Here is a 19,107-nt window from a genome sequence, read left to right as displayed (position 1 = left end):
AGTCCACCTGTGGTAAATTCAGTTGATTGGACATAAATTGGAAAGGTGCACCTTTCTATATCAGGTCCCATAGTTGACAGTGCATGTCAGAGCACAACCCAAGTCATGAAGTACAAGAATTTGTGTGTAGACCTCTGAGACAGGGTTGTATCAAGGCACAGATCTGGAAAAGGGTACAGGAACATTTCAGTAGCCTTTCCCACTGTGCTCACTGGGACCTTAATTGAAGATCCCAGTGAGCACAATGGCCTCCATCATTTGTAAGTGGGAGAAGATTTGGTGAAGACTCAATGGTTTTGTGTGTAGAATTGAGGTGAAAATTGAATTAAAGTCATTCTGGAATAAGGCTGTAAAATGACAAAATGTAGAACAAGTGATTTGCTGTGGATATTTTCCATATGCAATGCACCCTATACCCTGTACCCATTTTGATTAATATCAGTTTGAGATAACAGATCTTCATAGGACACCATCACAGCCATTCACATTGCAGTGTGCCATCTTGAATGCCAGGGGCGCTATGTGAAGTGCGCTTTGTAGGCTTCAGGGAGAATGTTTACTACATTAGCAGTTTTAGGGTTTTTGCTGATCAACTGATTCTTAATTCAAGAATATTCATGTTGTGTGCTCATCCTGAGCTCCACTCGAGCTGCCTTTTGAGCCTCCTACTTTGCAAACTCTATAGATCTGACTGCACCTCTAAAAGCGCTATCATCACGGTCATAGATGGTACGTTGATGATGATGGGGCTCTTCTCAAAGAAAGGTGAGACAGAATTTGCGAGGCTGGCTAGTTGGTGCTTAAAGAATAATCCAGATCTGACACCTCTAAGCCCAAAGAACTCCTCACAGACTATAGGAGGGCAATATCACCAGTGTTTGTTACCATTCAGTGGATCAACAATGCCATCATGGTAGTCAGGAATGCTCAGCAGCAACTCTGTCCTCTGAGAATTCTTTGAAAGACCCAATAAACAAAAAAAAAACCCCACTGGTTTTCTTCTGCTGACGTTCCTTTGAGAGCATTCTGAAGGTTGCATCTCTGCATAGTTAACCAGCTGCACCTCAGGAGAAACAGGAGAGTTTTCAGAGGGTCATTTACACTGTCAAAAATGTTTCAACTGCCCACTTCCCCTCTTGAGACATCTACAGCCCCCACTGCCTCAACAGACTCATCCAACTCAGTATAACAACTCTTTGAACTGATGCCATCTGTATCTAAACAGAGAATGTATCGGAACAGGAACAAACACAATTCAAAACAGATTTTTTTACTGTATGTATATTACTGTTTACTATTACCTATACATGGGTTCATTTGTGTATGTACAGTTAGATCCATAAACATTTGGACAGACAATGTTTTTCTGTACATTACCACAATGAATTTTAAATGAAACAACTCAGGTGCAGTTTAAGTGCAGACTTTCAGCTTTAATTCAGTGGGTTGGACAAAAAGATTGCATAAAAATGTGAGTAACTAAAGCATTTTTAACACAATCCCTTCATTTCAGTTGCTCAAAACTAATTAGACAAATTAAATAACTGAAAATAAAATGTTCATTTCTGATACTTGGTTGAAAACCCTTTACTGACAATGACAGCCTGAAGTCTTGAACTCGTGAATATCACTAGATGCTGGGTTTCCTCTTTAATACTCTGCCAGGCATTTACTGCAGCAGCTTTCAGTTGCTGTTTGTTTGTGGGCCCTTATCTGTCTGAGGTTTAGTCTTTAACGAGTGAATGCATGCTCAGTTGGGTTAAGATCAGGTGACTAACTTGGCCATTCAAGAATTTTCCTGACTCTAAATGTTCAGAAGACTAAGAGATGGTTGTTAACTTCAGGAAGAGCTCAATGGCCCACACCCCACTGCACATCAACGGGTCAACAGTATGAAGTTCCTGGGTGTGCACATATCAGATGACCTCTCCTGGAACCTGAACACCACCACCATCATGCAGAAAGCCCAACAACGACTTCACTTTCTTAGGAAACTGAAGAAGGCCAGTCTCCCTCTTCCCATCCTCCCATCATTTTACCAGGGAACCATTGAGAGCGTCCTCTGCTGCTACATCACTATCTGGTACGGGGACTGCACTTTTGCTGAAAAGAAGCCTCTGTAGCGGATAGTGACGACAGCAGAGAGGATCATTGGAGGCCCTCTCCCAACTCTACGACAAACACATCATCCGACGTGCAAACAGCATATTGAAGGACACTTTCCGCCCCTCACATTGGAAAGTGAGGGGTGGCAGACAGTTTTCCATCTGACAGACAGTTTCACAGCATTAAAACCGTAACGGCCCGACACTGCGAGAGCTTCTTCCCCCAAGCAGTCAGAGCCCTCAACTCACTACCACCAAAGGACTGAAAAACACTTTTACAAAGACCTTACAATACACTACTCACCAAAAGACTCAAAAACAACACAAACTTCCACAAATGCACTACAAACTCGACCTAGGAACAATATGCTTATTTTGCATACTCAGTCACATAGTTACTGAACACATTTGCACATTTTGCATCTTGCACATGTCTTCGTCTTATCTACAATATCCTGACCATAACTTGAACCTGGTATACAATAACTACTGCACAATCATCTCATTTTACTGTAATTGCACATGACCACTTCATATTGTCTCTGTCCTCTCTTTGTTTATTGTACATAGATATAGTTAGTAGTAGTACATTTTTATTCCTTAATTTTACCCAAATTTAACGAGTTAATATTTATTTGTCATTTCTAGTTTTATATCTCTTGGAGATATATTTTTTATATTCTTATAAATGGCCCATGGGGGGCTTGGGGTGAAATGGCATTTGACAATAAAGACCTTGAATCTTGAACTGAATCAAGAATATTCCACTTCTTTGTTTTTATAAACTCCTGAGTTCCTTTGGCTTTATGTTTTTGTTTATCATCAATTTGTATTATGAAAACTGTCAATATAATGAAAAGGAAAGGTATTACAGCCTAGATTTAAAATGATGTAATGAAATGCGTGGTTCCAAGAAAACAACTTACCCAGTTACAAAAATTAACCCTGCCTCACAGTTGGTACAAGTAGTCGGACAGTTGGCGTTACACTTCACCTAGCAGATATGAGCTGAGCTTTTACTGTATGAAGTTTAAACAAACTATTTATTAGCCTGCTAGAGATGTCTGTTGAAAAGGGATTTGTCAATGTTGTGTTTACAACTTTACAACGTGGTTAAAAGGTGAAAAAGTCAATTTCACTTTTATTTTTAAAAATTATTCTTATTTTTCAAATTGGAGTCATTTGAAAAGACTAAAGTGTGTGCAGGGCAAAATTAGCATTTGCTCCACTCAGTGATTGGTCTTTTAAACTGTTGGGTGAGTCATGCTGACTAAATAACACTAAAAAAAAACAAGGTGCGTTGACTGAAGATTTTCTAGTTCTCTCAGACAGTGAATTATGTTGAATGTTCTTGAATTTTGTAATTAAATCTCTTTCTGAGTAGTGTGCATCACCGCATCACAGCTTATTTAAAGCTGTACTTTCATCATTAGTATTTTTCCCCCCAAACATGTGACATGAAACAGAACAGATTTCTTATTGCTAAGCTAAGCTACATCAACCATTGATCTCCGCCACTGTGGGTCTACAGTACATACTGACTATTGAATTTAAAAATTAATAATAATAGAGGATATAAGAGCTGCATACACTATATGTAGGCTGATCATCGTATTATTAAATGGAGGAATGAGAGGGAACTGGGGAACGTCAGCCAGAGTGGCAAAGCTCAACTGTTGCTAACGCAGCAAAATTTCTAAAAGTGCAGGCCCAACATTTTCTCTGCTATGCTCTAATCTCACCACAATTACAGTAAGCTGAAGGTTGAAAATGGGTCACAAACTTCCTTTGTCTGTTTTGCTTTTGATGCCATATGGTGATTTAGCCATGTAATAACCGTTTTTACATTTGCTGCTTTTAAGTGGCAGGTGTGGCGTTCCCAGGAGGAAAATATTCAAGTAACATAGAAAGTGTGTTTGTTTCATGTTTGCAGAGGCATCAATAGATGTTTGTTTGGGATAATTAAAAGATGGAGTGTATGTATAAGCAGAGATGGTTACAATTACACAGACCAAGGACTCCAATTTATTTAGCAGAAGCAAGCTGTTGGGAAAGGAAAGCAAGTATGTGTAATTATTACAGAACTAATAAATGCCAGCTTTGACATCCGCAGTGACATGACTACTGATGTCAATGTGGTTCTCAATTGAGAAATGGTTAGTTTCACTTCTGCAAATGTGTTTTACTTTCTTCATTTCATGTTATTTATGTTTTAATTCATGTCCATCCATCCATTCGCTTCCGCTTATCCTTTTCAGGGTCGCTGGAGCCTATCCCAGCTGTCATAGGGCGAAAGGCGGGGTACACCCTGGACAGGTCGCCAGTCTGTCACAGGGCTAACACATAGGGACAGACAACCATTCACACTCACTCGCACACCTAGTGGCAATTTGGATTATCCAATTAACCTATCCCCACAAGCTGCATGTCTTTGGACGGTGGGAGGAAGCCGGAGTACCCGGAGAGAACCCACGCAAATACCGGGAGAACATGCAAACTCCACACAGAAAGACCACAGCCTGATGGTGGAATTGAACTCAGGACCTTCTTGTTGTGCGGCAACAGTGCTAACCACTGTGCCACCGTGCTGCCTGTTTTAATGTGAACTAATTAATGTGAATTAATGTGAACCTGATAATGAAATAGAAATTATAGGAAGTGATGGCAGTATAAACAGCAGGTTAACAGCCCAGTGCTGGTACCATGCTGCAGAACTGCAAATATTAGCCAACTGAAACCCCCCTGTTTTTATAATCAGTTGAAGAAACCGCCACATATTTTCTGATTTCACCTTTTTTCCTGTGCGAAAGATACTGCTTTTCTTTTGCTTGATATGATCGTTGACACATTTGGGTTTTGCAAAAAACAAAACAAGACAGTTTTCATATTTTCCTTTCAGTTTTATCCAGTGAAAATGATTGACTCATTAAAAAGTAAATAAAATAGTTTTGCAATGATAATAATTTTTAGTTTCTATTTATCCCCCAATTGCATTCATTGTAAATGTAAAATAAAAAGGAGACACAATCTCGGCATACCTCAGCAAATTCACCAAATTCTGCATGAGGACTTCAAACCTGATACGGTGCAGATTTCTCAAAAAGTGCAAGCGTGATGTGTTGTTGATGTTAACAGACGTACAGTATAGTGTGTTTTGTGGGTTTAGAGCTGAGAAATGAGAGAGAAAAGGACAGAGGAAGGATGTCTTTCCTGACTCTGTATCCTGTGTTCTGCTGACAGAGGCTGGTTTTTAGGAGATGAGCCCCACGGAAGCCAGATTACTGTCTCGCTGAGAGTGTTTTCCCATTTGGTCACCAACCGCTGGAATGGTCTTTTTCTGAACCTCTTATTAAACACTTTGATGTTATCAGATATTTGCCTTTATTTGCAGATCATCTGGAAAGAATATGCATGTGACAACATGCTGTATTCAGACGGATGTTGGCAGTGTCTATTATTATGTATGGTTAGTTGTTTTGTGTTTTTTCTTCTTGCATATCAGTACAAGAATCATGTTTTCCTGCCATGACGTGTCTTTCCAATTCAGAACCACTGTTCAGTGATAAAAGATATGGTTCCTTGTTCTTCTAAATGTTACTCATTGTCAGTTGAGGTCAGCGGCACACCCAGTGCTACTAGCACTTGCACACAGAAGTACATGTTTGATGCTACTGTCTGTACTTAAAAACTACATTTTTTTAAGAAACTCGTGGCAAAAAAAAGAAAAAAAAAACAAATACAGATGGCAAAAGTCAGCACTGGCACATTCGAGCCTTTATTTCACGATAGAATGCTGACAGAGAAAGTCTAATGGGAAGTGTCCTTCCCTTAGTTTATGACAGGAAGGCCACAATCCAAACATCAAGCATTTTAGGGCGTGAATCCTGGAACTGCCTGCCACCACAGCCAGAACCAAAGATAGCCACTTATCTCCAAGCCATAATTGAGGTAGATTTTTTTGTCTATGTCCCTCTTTGTTCTTTAACCCTCAAGTGTCTTTAGCAGCTAGTTCTTAAAGAACAACACACAGCAGTGGGGCAAATGGCAGTGCAGGAAGCACCATCATGGTATTCTGATAAATACGATGACAGCATTCTACTGGTAGTAGAGTGACTGTGTAGTATGCTGTTCCACAAGTGTTTCCACACAGTTTCAGCCCCCCCTCAAAAAACAGGAAGTCTTTCTAGTCAGGAGATTTGCCAAGCACCTTAACTACCCTCTGGTTTCCTGGGAAAGCAGGGAGGAAACTGTGGAACCTCATAAAAGTGGTGACTTCAGCACATATTTGTGCCTCTCCATTAGGCCACGACCACACTGCCCCTAGAATACCCCAGCTTTGTTTGCAGATACAGGGAAAGAACCAGCACAAGCCAGACCCCAAGTTAAAGATCAGTGTTACTCCCTGAGAGCAACAAAAGCAAAAACTTGTCAGCCCTTCACCTCCCAGCACTTTACAAACGTTCTCTCTGCTCTGTTAATAATAATTGCCCTGATCGTGACTAATCAACTTTTCAAACTTTTATTGCAGTTTAATTATTGCTTAGCCTACATTTAAAGATTACTTTCAGCATTCTTCACTGAGAACTAATCTATTTTGCCTTAAAAAAAATTATACAAACTGCACTCCCTCCACTTGAAGAACAAAGTTCTGCAGACTCAGCAAAAGTCTCCCCGATCACATGACAGATTGGGTGCAACAGTTCAAACCTCACTGTGCGTTGTGCAAGACTTTATTTATTTTTAAAGGTATATTTAACAAAGAAAACAGATACTCGAAAACTACTTGAATTCATGTGTATGCATTACACATTGCTTTCCAAACTCTACAACTGCAGAGTAAACAACGTTCCTTCCACCTAAACCCAAAAACAGTGACGGAGTGAAACAAGAGGACAAAACTAACACTGCCGTTATCTGTTCAGCGTTGCCATCTTGTGGACAAAGAGCTCTACTTCAGCACACCAACCTTTTTTCAGCAGTGGGACTGAATGAAAATTCATTTTCATATTTAGTGTTGTCATTCCATTTTCCAATCTTAGACGATGACCTAAATGTACCGTGGATGCATCATGCCAATGTATTACAACAGTCAAGAACTGATTCTTTAAATATTTGTTCTGCTTTGCTGCTGACTTGTTTTGTTTGCATGGTTGCGTAATCCTGGAAACACGAACATGAACAAATGGTCTTAAAAAAAATGTCTCAAAAGAAGAAATCTGAAAATAAACAGAAAAAAGAATAAATATAATTTCTAAATGTGTGTATCTGCTTTAAACCCAGCGCTTAGGATCATTTACACCTTCCCATAGTTTTAAAAACCATTTTTATATTTAGATTTTTATATTTTTGTTGTATATTAGGCTAAAGATGAAATACGTGATTCTTAATAAATCCATATATTTTCAATTAGATCAAACTGTGATTAAATTGTTTGTTAAAAACAGAGGTGTGGACTCGAGTCACATGACTTGGACTCGAGTCAGACTCGAGTCATTAATTTTATGACTTTAGACTTGACTTGAAAAAATGTTCTAAGACTTGTGACTTGACTTGGACTTTTACACCAATGACTTGGGACTTGAATTGGACTTGAACCGGTTTACTTGAAAAGACTTGATATTTTACCCCAAATATAAAATTTAACATGCATATTATATAGAGATTGAAAATGTGACGTCATTCATGGGTAGAACCGCAAAGGATTCTGGGAACTCGTGGCAAGCGGTACTAGCGCACGCAGGCTTTCAATTAAAATCAGTTATACAGCGATAAAAAGAAACACAAAAATGTCAAGAAGCTGTTGTATTATTAACTGCAATAGCCGGTCGCATGACAGCCACGGGAAGCCGACGGGTAAAGAGATCGGTTGTTATCGGATTATGTCGTTGAAGAGAAATTGTTCGAGCCATGTTTCCGAAGTAACAAAGAGGCGACAGATGGCCTGGATTGCAGCCATTCAAAGACCAAATATAACGTCCCAGAACACTCCAGCTCACAGGTTAGTCTGCTCCAAGCATTTACACGAAGGTCAGTGTTTTTTAGTAGTTAATACGTCATTTTCATAACATAATTGGTGATATAGGTTACAAGCAAGTCTGGCGCTGAACAGAAATTGTCGCGCTATGCTCCTTTGTTTATTGTGCATAAATAGTGAATTGTCCTGACACAATATTGTGTTTCGCTTCTGTTATTATGGTACATTGACAAAAACATATACTTTTATTCACAGGATAAAACAGGTTTTTTGTATCACTAATTGCCCAGTACGATTACAGCATACAGTATTATTGTCACTGCTACATTTCTGTGATGAACCAGAAATTATTTCCACTACTAATTAATTACCGTTGAGCTCAAAGGTTATATTAATAAACTGTTAACGAATGTGTATTTATGACGACGATTTGTGAGACTGGTAAACTTATGATAGGTACGATGGTCTTTCGTTCTACACGGTGCATTTCAAGGTCCTGCACCCATCCGTCGGTAAACTGTACCTGGGCTTGTTGCAGTGACCTGAAGTTACTAAACTTCATGAGTGTATGCACTCACTCCAAGAAGCGTATGATTATAAATATGCATATAAATATGCTACGATGAGATAGCTGACTTCATCTAACTAGCAAATGTTGTCCAGGCTACGTTGGTGATGCAGTTCTTTTTAATGTGTATGATATTTTTGTCATGCGATTTTAAAGCCGGTCCTACAACCGCATCCAAGAATAACATGCAGCTTATCTCAGAACTGTCGGTGAAAATTATTCTTGGAGCTAGGTTTAATTGAGCTGCATTTTAAAGAGGTGCAATTTCACAATTTGTGTATATTTTCTAAGTTCACTATTTTGTCATGTGTTGAGAAAAACACAGATTTTAAAATTACATGGTCTAATATTTACATTTAGCATAACTGCAACATTATTTTTTCGTTGTTTTTTTTTTTTAAAGACTCGAAAGGACTTGAAATTCAAAGTTTCAGACTTGTGACTTGACTCGGACTTTTACACCAGTGACTTGAGACTCGACTCTGACTTGCCTGACATTACTTGAGACTTGACTTGAGACTTGAGGATAAAGACTTGAGACTTACTTGAGACTTGCAAAACAATGACTTGGTCCCACCTCTGGTTAAAAATATCCAAATATCCACTGAGTGTAGCCCTTGTTCGTCCAAATAAATTTAATAGGGTCTCCAATTTGCACTTTTATCATTTCAATGTATATTTTTCATTTGTTATATTTTGGTGGCATTTAGCAGGAAGTTGTAATACTTAGAAACACAATCTTTCTCTGTTATTGTAGTAAATCATGGCTTTCTTTACCAACACACTAGCTCATTACTAATCAAACAAATGAATGTAATGTAAACAATAACCGCTTTCTATAGATTATGAAAGGAGACGATTTATTACTTACTTTTATAGTAGTTATTATGTTTTTGTGGGTGCTTTCCTTGCATTGTGAAGAATAAAGATTGAGGCTGTGTGAGTAAGATGTTTATATGCAGACAAACACTGTAAACTCTGCTTTGGGAGTTTCCGAGCACTGAATTGATTTTTGCTGCACCTGAAATCCAAATTATTGACTGTGACAACAACAAAAACACAGTCCTTTAGCAGATGGATAATCATTAACAAGGTGGTAGCTTAAAGGACTAAAGGAGGACAGGCACGGTATCATTTGTGCTGTCAAAGGTTTATGATGAGGCTTGAAATCGCTCTCCAGTTGGCTCTCGCTGGCCTCTGTCTAGCTCTGGCACTTCTTGGGGAAGGCATGTATGTATATTTCCTGCTTCACTTACACAACATTAAGGATGTTTGTTTAATCATTTACTATTATTATTTAGAGAGTTTATTGTGTCTAATTTGTGTATTTTAGGGCTAATCCTGATCCGCCAGCTGTGGACTGTGCATGGAGTCGTTGGTCAGGGTGGAGTTCTTGTGATCCTTGCACAAAAACCAGAGTGAGTCAATTAGGATTTTGATCAGTGTCAGAGACTGTGAACTTAATAGTGCCCAAGCTAGAATGCTTTTAACTTTTTAAGTCTATAATAATAAATAATCAGACTAAACAGGTTGAAGTAGTGGTCTACTATCTATGCACAGTGCCGCTCACAGCCAATCTTCTTTTGCAGTGCTGCTCTCTGTCTTTATCTTTAATGTGACACTATGTATTATCCTCAGAGGCGTTCTCGAAGTACAGAAGCATTTGGCCAGTTTGGAGGTAGAGCCTGCCAGGAATCAATAGGAGACAGGGAGTTCTGTGTACCTGATGGTCAATGCGAGCTACCGCCTCCCCGTGCGTGCTCAGACTCAGAGTTCCAGTGCGAGTCAGGTACCACAGTATTAGTACCTCAGTCTTTATCGCTTTGTTTTTGGGGAGTAGTATCATGCAATTCTCTGTCTCTACACAGGGTCTTGCATTAAAAAGAGATTAATGTGCAACGGAGACTATGACTGTGAAGATGGATCAGATGAAGACTGTGAGACAGAGCGTAAACCCTGTGGCTCGGCAGTCCTTGACAGCAATGAGCAAGGCAGGACAGCAGGATATGGGTAAGTTATTAAAGAGCTCAATCAGTGGGAAATAAAGAGTCACTATAAATTAGCATGACAGTAAAATGAATACTTGGTAGAAAGAGTAAATCATTTACATTGGGGAGACACATAAACATCTATTGGTGACAATGTTTACAGAAAACCAGCTTCCTAGCAGAGTTGGCGTTTTAAATGTGAGCTGCTTTTAAGCAAAAAATCCACAGATTTTTTTCTTAATATTTTTAACAATAGCTGGTCTGTTATGAAATTTTTCACCAAAAGACTGATGAACACGTTAATTTCACTGATAGGTGTCATAAATGAGGCAGGATGTTTCCTACAACCTACAAAAAGATATCGGCTTATAAAAATGCAGAATCTTCAGGCAAGGGATGGACTTTTTTGTACTGGGAGCTTGCTGTGCGTACTTAATTTGGTGCCACTAACCAACCATGCTTGGCCAGGCTTTAACTTTATCCTATTAAACAGACAATTAATCTTTTTTATGGCTTTTTATATTTAACTAAAATCATAAAGGATGACCAGCTCACATAAGAGGAAATCTTTGTCTGGATGGAAGTACTGGCTATTTTACCCAGAGTCTAAGCCATTTAACCTGGATCTTCTGACTTTAACGTCCTGTTTAATGGATGGATAGAGTGCACGAGTGGTATCAGTCTTTTCACCTGACTCTTACAAAGAAGGAGAATGAGGATGCCTTCTATAATATTAAAACTCTTGAACTGGGGTAACACTGTAAAAGTCTTAAAGTGGCCTCTATGTTCATCCACCAGAATCAACATCTTGGGTACAGATCCTCGAATGAACCCGTTCAACAATGATTACTTCAACGGGAGATGTGATCGAGTGAGGAATCCAAACACTGGGACGTTTGACAGGCTGCCCTGGAACGTCGGCGTGCTTAACTATCAGGTTAACCATGGCAACAAAAAGAATTTCAGTATTATAAACTGATCGTGAACACATGTAAAGGATTTTGTTTTGCCACCCAATACTGATATATGTATTCTGTTGTTTCAGACGTTAGTGGAGGAAACAGCTTCGAAAGAACTCTTTGAAGACACTCATAGCCTTCTGCGTGAAATCCTCACTGAGATGAGTGTCAACATTGATGCTGGTCTTTCTTTCAAATTCACCCCAACTGAGGAGTCTTTGTCGAATATTTCTCTAAATGTTGAACTATCGAGTCAGTATGAGAGGAAAGAAATGATTAAAACGGTCACCGAAAACACCAAAATTAAGGTAAATATCCTCTAATAATTTCACAGAATCTAATGTACAACCCAGAATAATCAATATTCTATGGACAAGCTGCATCTCTTTTTTTTTTTGACCCCACAAACTTAGAACAACAACTTTATGCGGGTGAAGGGCAAAGTTCAACTGAGCACCTACAGGATGCGCTCCCGTGAGCTCAAAGTAGCAGATGAATTCCTGGTGCATGTCAAATCTTTACCTTTGCAATATGAGAAGGGAATTTATTTTGCCTTCCTGGAGGACTATGGAACCCATTACACAAAAAATGGGAAAACCGGCGGTGAATACGAATTGATCTATGTCCTCGACCATGACACCATTAAGCAAAGAAGTATGTCTATTTGAAATCATTCTTTTCTGCTATGAAGCTTCTTCAGCCTTATGGTGTGTTGATTAAATACAAGTGATAAGCACTAATTATCTATACTTTATTGTTCTTGCAGATATGACGCAGAGAGAAGTTCAAGACTGCATCACATTAGGCATTGAAGGAGGCCTCAGTTCCACACTTACGACGGACAGTATAAGCGGACGCTATAAGCCTAAACATTGTGATAATAAATCAAAAATGGACGAAGGTTTGCATTCCCTGTTAAATGAACAAAGCTAGCATGCTTGATGATTCTGACTAAATTCCCAACCACTTTCCACAGTTTAAGTGTATTTTGGTGTTTTACTTCAAGGAATGCTGCATGCATGAAACTTAACTGTATTAAAACAGAAAAGTTCAAATCCAAAGTTAAAGTCTTAAACTGAATTTGGAGCGAGTCACTGCACTGATTATGAAAAGTCACTAAAGTTTCCTTTTCTGTTGCCACACAGGTAAGGCTGAAGGAAAAGCTATGGTGGATCAGGTGATGACATCAGTCAAGGGAGGTACCCTACTAAGTGCTGTTAGTATGAGGGCTAAACTAAATAGGGATGGAGTGATGGACCTTGCAACATATCAGGAATGGGCTCGGACCATCACAGAGGCCCCTGCATTGCTGCACAGTGAGGTACGAATAAAGGTCACAGCAAGGCGAGAGCAAGTTAAACTGAAATATACATACTGTATAAATGTATGTGTTTATGCGGGAGTTACGTTCTAACCCGCAGTGAAATCCGTGAAGTAGCCAACTTTATTTTTTACAATTGTTATAGATGTTTTAAGGCTGCAAAACCCCTCACTACACACTTTATACACTTTTCTCAGAAAGGCATTAACATTTTCACACTTTTCTCTCTTGTTTAAACTCTCTCAAAGTTCAAACCTTTGTAGAAAAATAAGTCCAGTATTATAGAATGAAACCAAAGGCACCCGCGGTCCAGCACTTCAGAGTCACACTGCTAGTGATCGAAGATTTATGTAAATTTGACAAGCTGAACGCATTCTGCACTGTACAGGAGACACGGCACGAGATTGACTGGCCCATGGTCTACAGCCAATCAGGATGCAGAACACAATGCGCTGTAAACAAAAACAAAACAAAACAAAAGTGTGCAAAATTGCACACAAAACAGCAAGGCGCCGAAGGTGAACCGCGTTATAGCGAGGGACCACTGTAATGCCTACATTCTGGGTATTTTACCAGAAAGGATACACAAATTATACAAATGCTTAAAGGTAGGCCTAGTGGAAAAAGGGGGTAACAAGTCAGGTTTTTACATGAAACAACAATAAATATGCAGTAAGTATATAGTATAAGGTAAAATAAAAGAATAATGGACTAATAAAATTCATCATGCACACCAACATAATGAATATTGAATTGATTTCATTAAAAGCTCCTTTGGCTGTAGTATAAAGTGTTACCAAAATCTCTTAAGGGATTGCTATTGCAGAAATTTGATCTAATGACTGTAATCAAACCAGACTTTTATATTATCTAGGGCTATCATCAGTGTCTTCACTAAACTGGTGACATTACCTAACTCAATGAATCAGCACAGCATTTATGCAGGTAGCTTCTACTACACATATGACATTTACTTTTCTTCTGGTGCACTCACATGGTTTAAACTTTCTCAACTGCGAATTGCTGTAAAACTTTACACATAAATGTCATCCTTAAAATGAACTGCCATACTCCCGACTCTACACTTTCACTTTAGGGAATCTTATGTAGACAACAATGTAGTGAGCTCATAGAATTGTTAAATGCCACTGAACAGTTGCAATGTGATAGATGAGTGTTTACTAAAAAACTTAACACAGACATGTGTTTTGTTATACCTCTGACCTATTGGATTACCACCTACCGGACAGGCACACTGCAGTATGTGTGACTGAGCAGTGCTCAGTGTGAGTTGATTATATGTACTACAGAGTCTCCACAGAGGACTGTACTGTCTCCATTTCTGTTCACCTTGTACACCTCAGACTCAAGATACAATTGCGGGGTCATGCCACCTACAGAAATACCCTGACAGTTCTCCAGTGGTTGGATATTATTAGCAGCTGGCGAGAGGAACAGTGCAGTGGGTGATTGTGCAGAGTGGTCTGGGAGGAATCGTTTTCTTCTGAATGTAAATAAGGCGAGAGAAATGGTAATTGACTTTAGATGCATCAGCAGCTACATCCTCCATGTCTATTCTGTTAGAGGATCAGAATCAGAATACCTTATTAATCCCTAAGGAAATTATGTGTTGATGTGGAGAAGGAGAACAAGTACCTCGGTGTCCACATCATCAACAGGTTCACATGGAAGACCAAGAAAGGGATGAAGAAGTTATATTTTATTTTTTTTTAAAACTTAGATCCTTGAGTGTGTGCAGCCTTAATTGGAGCTTTTCTATCAGTCATAGTTTTGACTTTGCAAAGGCAAAGGCTCAAAGTTTAAAGGCTACTTTGTGTTCAACACTCACTGCTAAATATTAGCATGCTAACACAACAAATTACGATAAATATGAAATGAAAAAATATTAATATATTCTAACAAAACTCCTTCTAATATATGTTCTAATGTATTTTAACATATTGCATATATTTTGTTGTTTATGGCAGCCAGAGCCCATCCACATGTTAATTCCACTGGAAATCCCAGGCGCTAACTCCACGATATCAAACTTGAAGCGGGCTATTGCAGAGTATGTGGCAGAATATAACGTATGCAAGTGCAGGCCCTGTCAAAATGGAGGCACTCTTGCTCTGCTGGATGGAAAGTGTATCTGTCTGTGCTCGCAATTGTTTGAAGGCGCCGCTTGCCAGACTTACAAGCGTGATAGAATTCGTGTCCAAGGTAAGCCTAAACAGTTGTTTTCTCAATGCAACCCAACTTCAACAAAAGTTGGGATGCTAAGTAAATGCTAAATAAAAGCAGATTTTGATGATTTGCAGATTTCATAAACCCATATCTTAGTCACAGAATGTAGATAAGATTTAAAAAAGAAACCTGAGGCAGAAACTGGAACACAATATTGGATGCCTCAGCTCTTTACACAATCAGCACTGAAACATAGTTTTCTGCACCATCCACAAATGCAGATTAAAGCTCTTTTGTGCATAATAGATGCCATATGTGTCACGGTTCTGGGTCCGTCGGACCCAGTAGTTTGAGTTTTATTATGTTTTGGTTTTAGTTTGCATCAGGGGTTGTTTTCTTGTTCTCTGGTAGTGTTGATTATGATGATGTTTATTATTTGAGTTTCATGTTTCTGTGGTGTTTAGGATTTGTTCTTCAGTTGTGTCTGCTTAGTATTTGTCTAGCTCCATGTGCCATTTTCTGTCTGTCTCTCTATGTCGAGTTTGTGTCTTAGTGTGATGGTTGCTTGTTCCTGTTTTATTGTGATGGTCTGCGTCTCATGTGAGTGTGTTCAGTTTTACCTTTGTCTCGTCTTGTTGATTATTCCCAGCTGTGTCCACCACCTGTGTGTAATTCCCCTGTGATTCTCTGTGTATTTAAGTCATGTCTGCCGTCATTGTAGTTGCTGGTCCGTCTGTGTATTCCACCCTGCGTCATCTGTGTGTTTCCCTGCTGTCAACCGCCAAGTGTTTCTGCTCATGTTCAGGTTCGTGTTCTGTAGTTAGTTTGTTCCCAGTCTAGTTAGTCATAGCTCCCTTTGCCGTTTGTATTTACTTTCATGCTCAATAAACCACCTTCACACCTTCACGACTGCCTGCGTTTGGATCCTCCTTCATTGCCTCCACACGGCTCACCTCACTCGCCGTGACAATATGTGAATATGATCCAGAAACACTGCGGTCTTCTTTTGGCCAAAGATTACTTAAAATGGACTGAGACAAATTGGAAAAGTGTTCTGTGATCAGATTAATTGATATTTGAAATTCCTTATGGAAAACATGGATGCCACATCATCCTGTCCCAACTTTTTTGAGATTTGAGATTCAAAACAAGTTAATATTTTTCCATGAAATAGCAAAATTTCAGTTTAAACATTTTATATGTTTTCTATGTTCTATTGTGAATAAAATATGGGTTTATGAGATCTGCAAATAACTGGATTCTGGTTTATTTACATTTTACACAGCGTCCCACCTTTCTTTTTGGAATTGGGATCGTAAATCTTATCATTCTAACAAGGCCTCGCTCATGTTGCTTTAAGTAATTTTCCCTGCATTTGTTAATTTGAAAAATGTGTGCCAGGTACAAGGCCGGCTGTTGTTCATGAAGGTAACTGGTCTTGCTGGTCTGCCTGGTCCAACTGCAGTGGAGGGAAACGCACCAGGACACGTGGCTGTAACACAGATGGTGTCCCGGGAGCTGCGTGCAGTGGAGACAGAAACAGTGAAGAGTACTGCTAATAGCAAAAGAACTAAATTAGAGAGTTTCTTTCACAATCTTATTCTCTCTGATACATATATGGCACCATCAAAATCTTAAGGCATATTTTTGACATGTCAAGGTGTAAAAAACATGTTATCGGGATCTAAATTAAACATTTAGGTTCAAATGGTCTTTGTCTTTCTCTCTAACAGTGTGCATCTTTCAGCTTTGCTTCACTCAGATAGTGTTGGCTGAATTATATTAATGGGCTAATAGCTCATCCTTAAAGGCATGTGGCCACATTCCATCTGGCTGTACCGTGCAAATAAGAACCAGATGAGTAGAAGGCAACTGGGTGGAAAGAAAACTGACAACTGAGGACAAATAGAGACCGTCAGTGGACAGAGACGAGAGATTTGGAGGTGCTGGACATACAGCAAACATAAAGGATGACCATCCTTCTTTGTTTATATGTAATTAAAAGCCCCCAAAATATCTTTGAAATCTTAAAGGATCATAAGGCATTAGAATAGAATAGAATAGAATAGAATTCAACTTTATTGTCATTGCACATGTCACAGGTACAGGGCAACAAAATGCAGTTTGCATCCATCCAGAAGTGCTTTAGCTATGATATAGATATATATTGTAATATATCTATATTATGAATGTGGAACTTGAAATAAATGTAATTCTTGTGTTTAATACTGTTTATGAGTGCTAATGAAAATTAAAAATACACCTTGTATGCTGCCATTCCTGGAGAATACATGATCCATTGTGGATTTTGGATCAAAACTTTACTCGTTTTACTTACATGCCTGCAACTCGGTATGCAGCATGTTCGATACGTACATGTTTGAGAGGAGAATGCTGCATCCCGGTTGAAATTTTCCTGAAAAAAGTACATAGCATGTGTAGTTTACAAATTGTGTGTAGTTTGGATTTACAAATTCCAAATCAGAGAAATAATGTCAATGAAATGTGTTTTGGTTTCCGTTTCCTGTCCAGGACATTTGAAAAGCATCAATCTTATTGCCAATAATATTACAAACACCTGTGCTTTTTATAATGTGAGAAGTCAGAAGTCCGGTGCTGTAATATACAGTGCCCAACCTCTTTTTCACTGTTTTCCTTCCTTTTGTGAAATACTGGCACTGGAGTGGGAGGTTTTTCCAATATTGTGCTGCAGAAGGCCTCATCTTTGACATACTGTGGCGAAGTATTTTGTATGTATTACATTTTCCAATATCAGATTTCTGGGAGTATCACTTGCTGTCATTGCTTAAAGAGTAAGTCCAAAAGATTGTGTGTTTGTGTGAGCGTGCATATGTGTACATTTCTGTGTGAGTAAATGGGTGTGTGTCTACTTGAAGGTTGTGTGTGGGGGAATGAATGCATACTTGAGAAATAACCATGGGGGGTGGTGGCCCCTGGCCTTTAGGATGTCAGCATAATGGAGTAAAACTTTGGGACCGTATTGAGCTCCAGGGAAACTCCATTCACTGCAGTCAGCAACCCAGCCTCAAGCCATTATCTTAGTGGAAAACGTTTTGTTCTTAACTCCGTCCTTAGCAGCACCATTTGCAGAAAATAATGAACTCCTCTTCATCAATAGACTGCCCAGTTCTCTCTTTCTTTTTTCTTTTCTTTTTAAGAAATATTAAACACATACTACATGCTGAATCACACGGGACCGTGTGAAAATTTGCACTCTAAGAACTCGTTTGGATAACTTAATAGTTTAAATTCTACAATGTTGTAGTCATTTTTTTGTAGAGGGACAATATTTATGCATATTTAAACTGCATACTGCATATTTTTATATACATCTGTATTTGATGTGCTATGAAGGAACTGTGATAAATACTAAATAATAATATGCTTTTCCTTTATCAAATAGTGTATGATAGTGGTCCTCAACCTTTTTTGCGCCACAAACCGGTTTATGTCTGACAATATTTTCACGGACCAGCCTTTAAGGTGTTGCGGATAAATACAGCAACCGGTCCGGTCCGTGCCCCGGGGGTTGGGGACCGCTGGTCTGTGAAGTATCTGGTTATGCACAATGGGGGAAAATAAGATTTGGCGTCACTTAAATAAAATACACTTCACTGTGATATAGTTATAACATGCAAGTTATTCTACTTGATAAAGATTCAACTTAAATCAGAAAGTTCTTCACTTTGCTTGTTTCTCCAAAGCTGCAGAACAAATGCTCAGTTTCCATTTCTGTGGCATTGTTTTTGAATCTCGCAAACATTTGCTTTCTGTGAGGAACAGGTAACAAAAAGCCCGAAGAATAGTGTGAAACTACCCCGCCTCACACTCTTAAATGACTAACACAGTTGGAGTCGCCCCCACCCCTCTTCCCTGGGTCACTAAATGCATTGAAATTTTAGAGGGCTGCTACGGCAGATTACTTCACACAGCTGTCCCAGCACCGTGGAAATGAAGTTATACCCCTTGTCAGCGATGTTTTGT

At 39.0% G+C, this 19,107-nt stretch overlaps 1 protein-coding gene across 1 annotated transcript; it reads left to right on the top strand.

Moving 5' to 3' along the window:
• Nucleotides 1-9,760: 9,760 nt before the first annotated feature.
• Nucleotides 9,761-17,389, top strand: c9 (complement component 9). The gene is made up of 11 exons (XM_085414354.1): nt 9,761-9,877; nt 9,981-10,065; nt 10,286-10,436; nt 10,516-10,657; nt 11,434-11,572; nt 11,681-11,902; nt 12,008-12,248; nt 12,361-12,495; nt 12,740-12,915; nt 14,904-15,138; nt 16,504-17,389. The coding sequence occupies exons 1-11, from the start codon at nt 9,801-9,803 to the stop codon at nt 16,659-16,661; spliced, it is 1,761 nt and encodes a 586-aa protein (XP_085270480.1). The 5' UTR covers nt 9,761-9,800; the 3' UTR covers nt 16,662-17,389.
• The last annotated feature ends 1,718 nt before the right edge of the window (nt 17,390-19,107 follow it).

Source organism: Rhamphochromis longiceps, linkage group LG7 (assembly GCF_057381845.1).
Source record: "Rhamphochromis longiceps isolate RC_006_pf linkage group LG7, R_longiceps_female_GT1.1, whole genome shotgun sequence".
Taxonomy (NCBI): Eukaryota; Metazoa; Chordata; class Actinopteri; order Cichliformes; family Cichlidae; genus Rhamphochromis; species Rhamphochromis longiceps.
The sequence above is the reverse complement of the archived record's forward strand: the minus strand, read 5'-3'. Positions and strand labels throughout refer to the sequence as shown.

What these genes read in the sequence shown, in the direction of transcription:
- c9 (XM_085414354.1), top strand. Translation starts at nt 9,801, where the DNA reads ATGATGAGGCTTGAAATCGCTCTCCAGTTGGCTCTCGCTGGCCTCTGT. An exon ending in CCGAAAACACCAAAATTAAG is followed by an intron (nt 11,903 to 12,007) that starts GTAAATATCCTC and finishes CCACAAACTTAG; the next exon opens with AACAACAACTTTATGCGGGT. An exon ending in CTGCATTGCTGCACAGTGAG is followed by an intron (nt 12,916 to 14,903) that starts GTACGAATAAAG and finishes TGTTTATGGCAG; the next exon opens with CCAGAGCCCATCCACATGTT.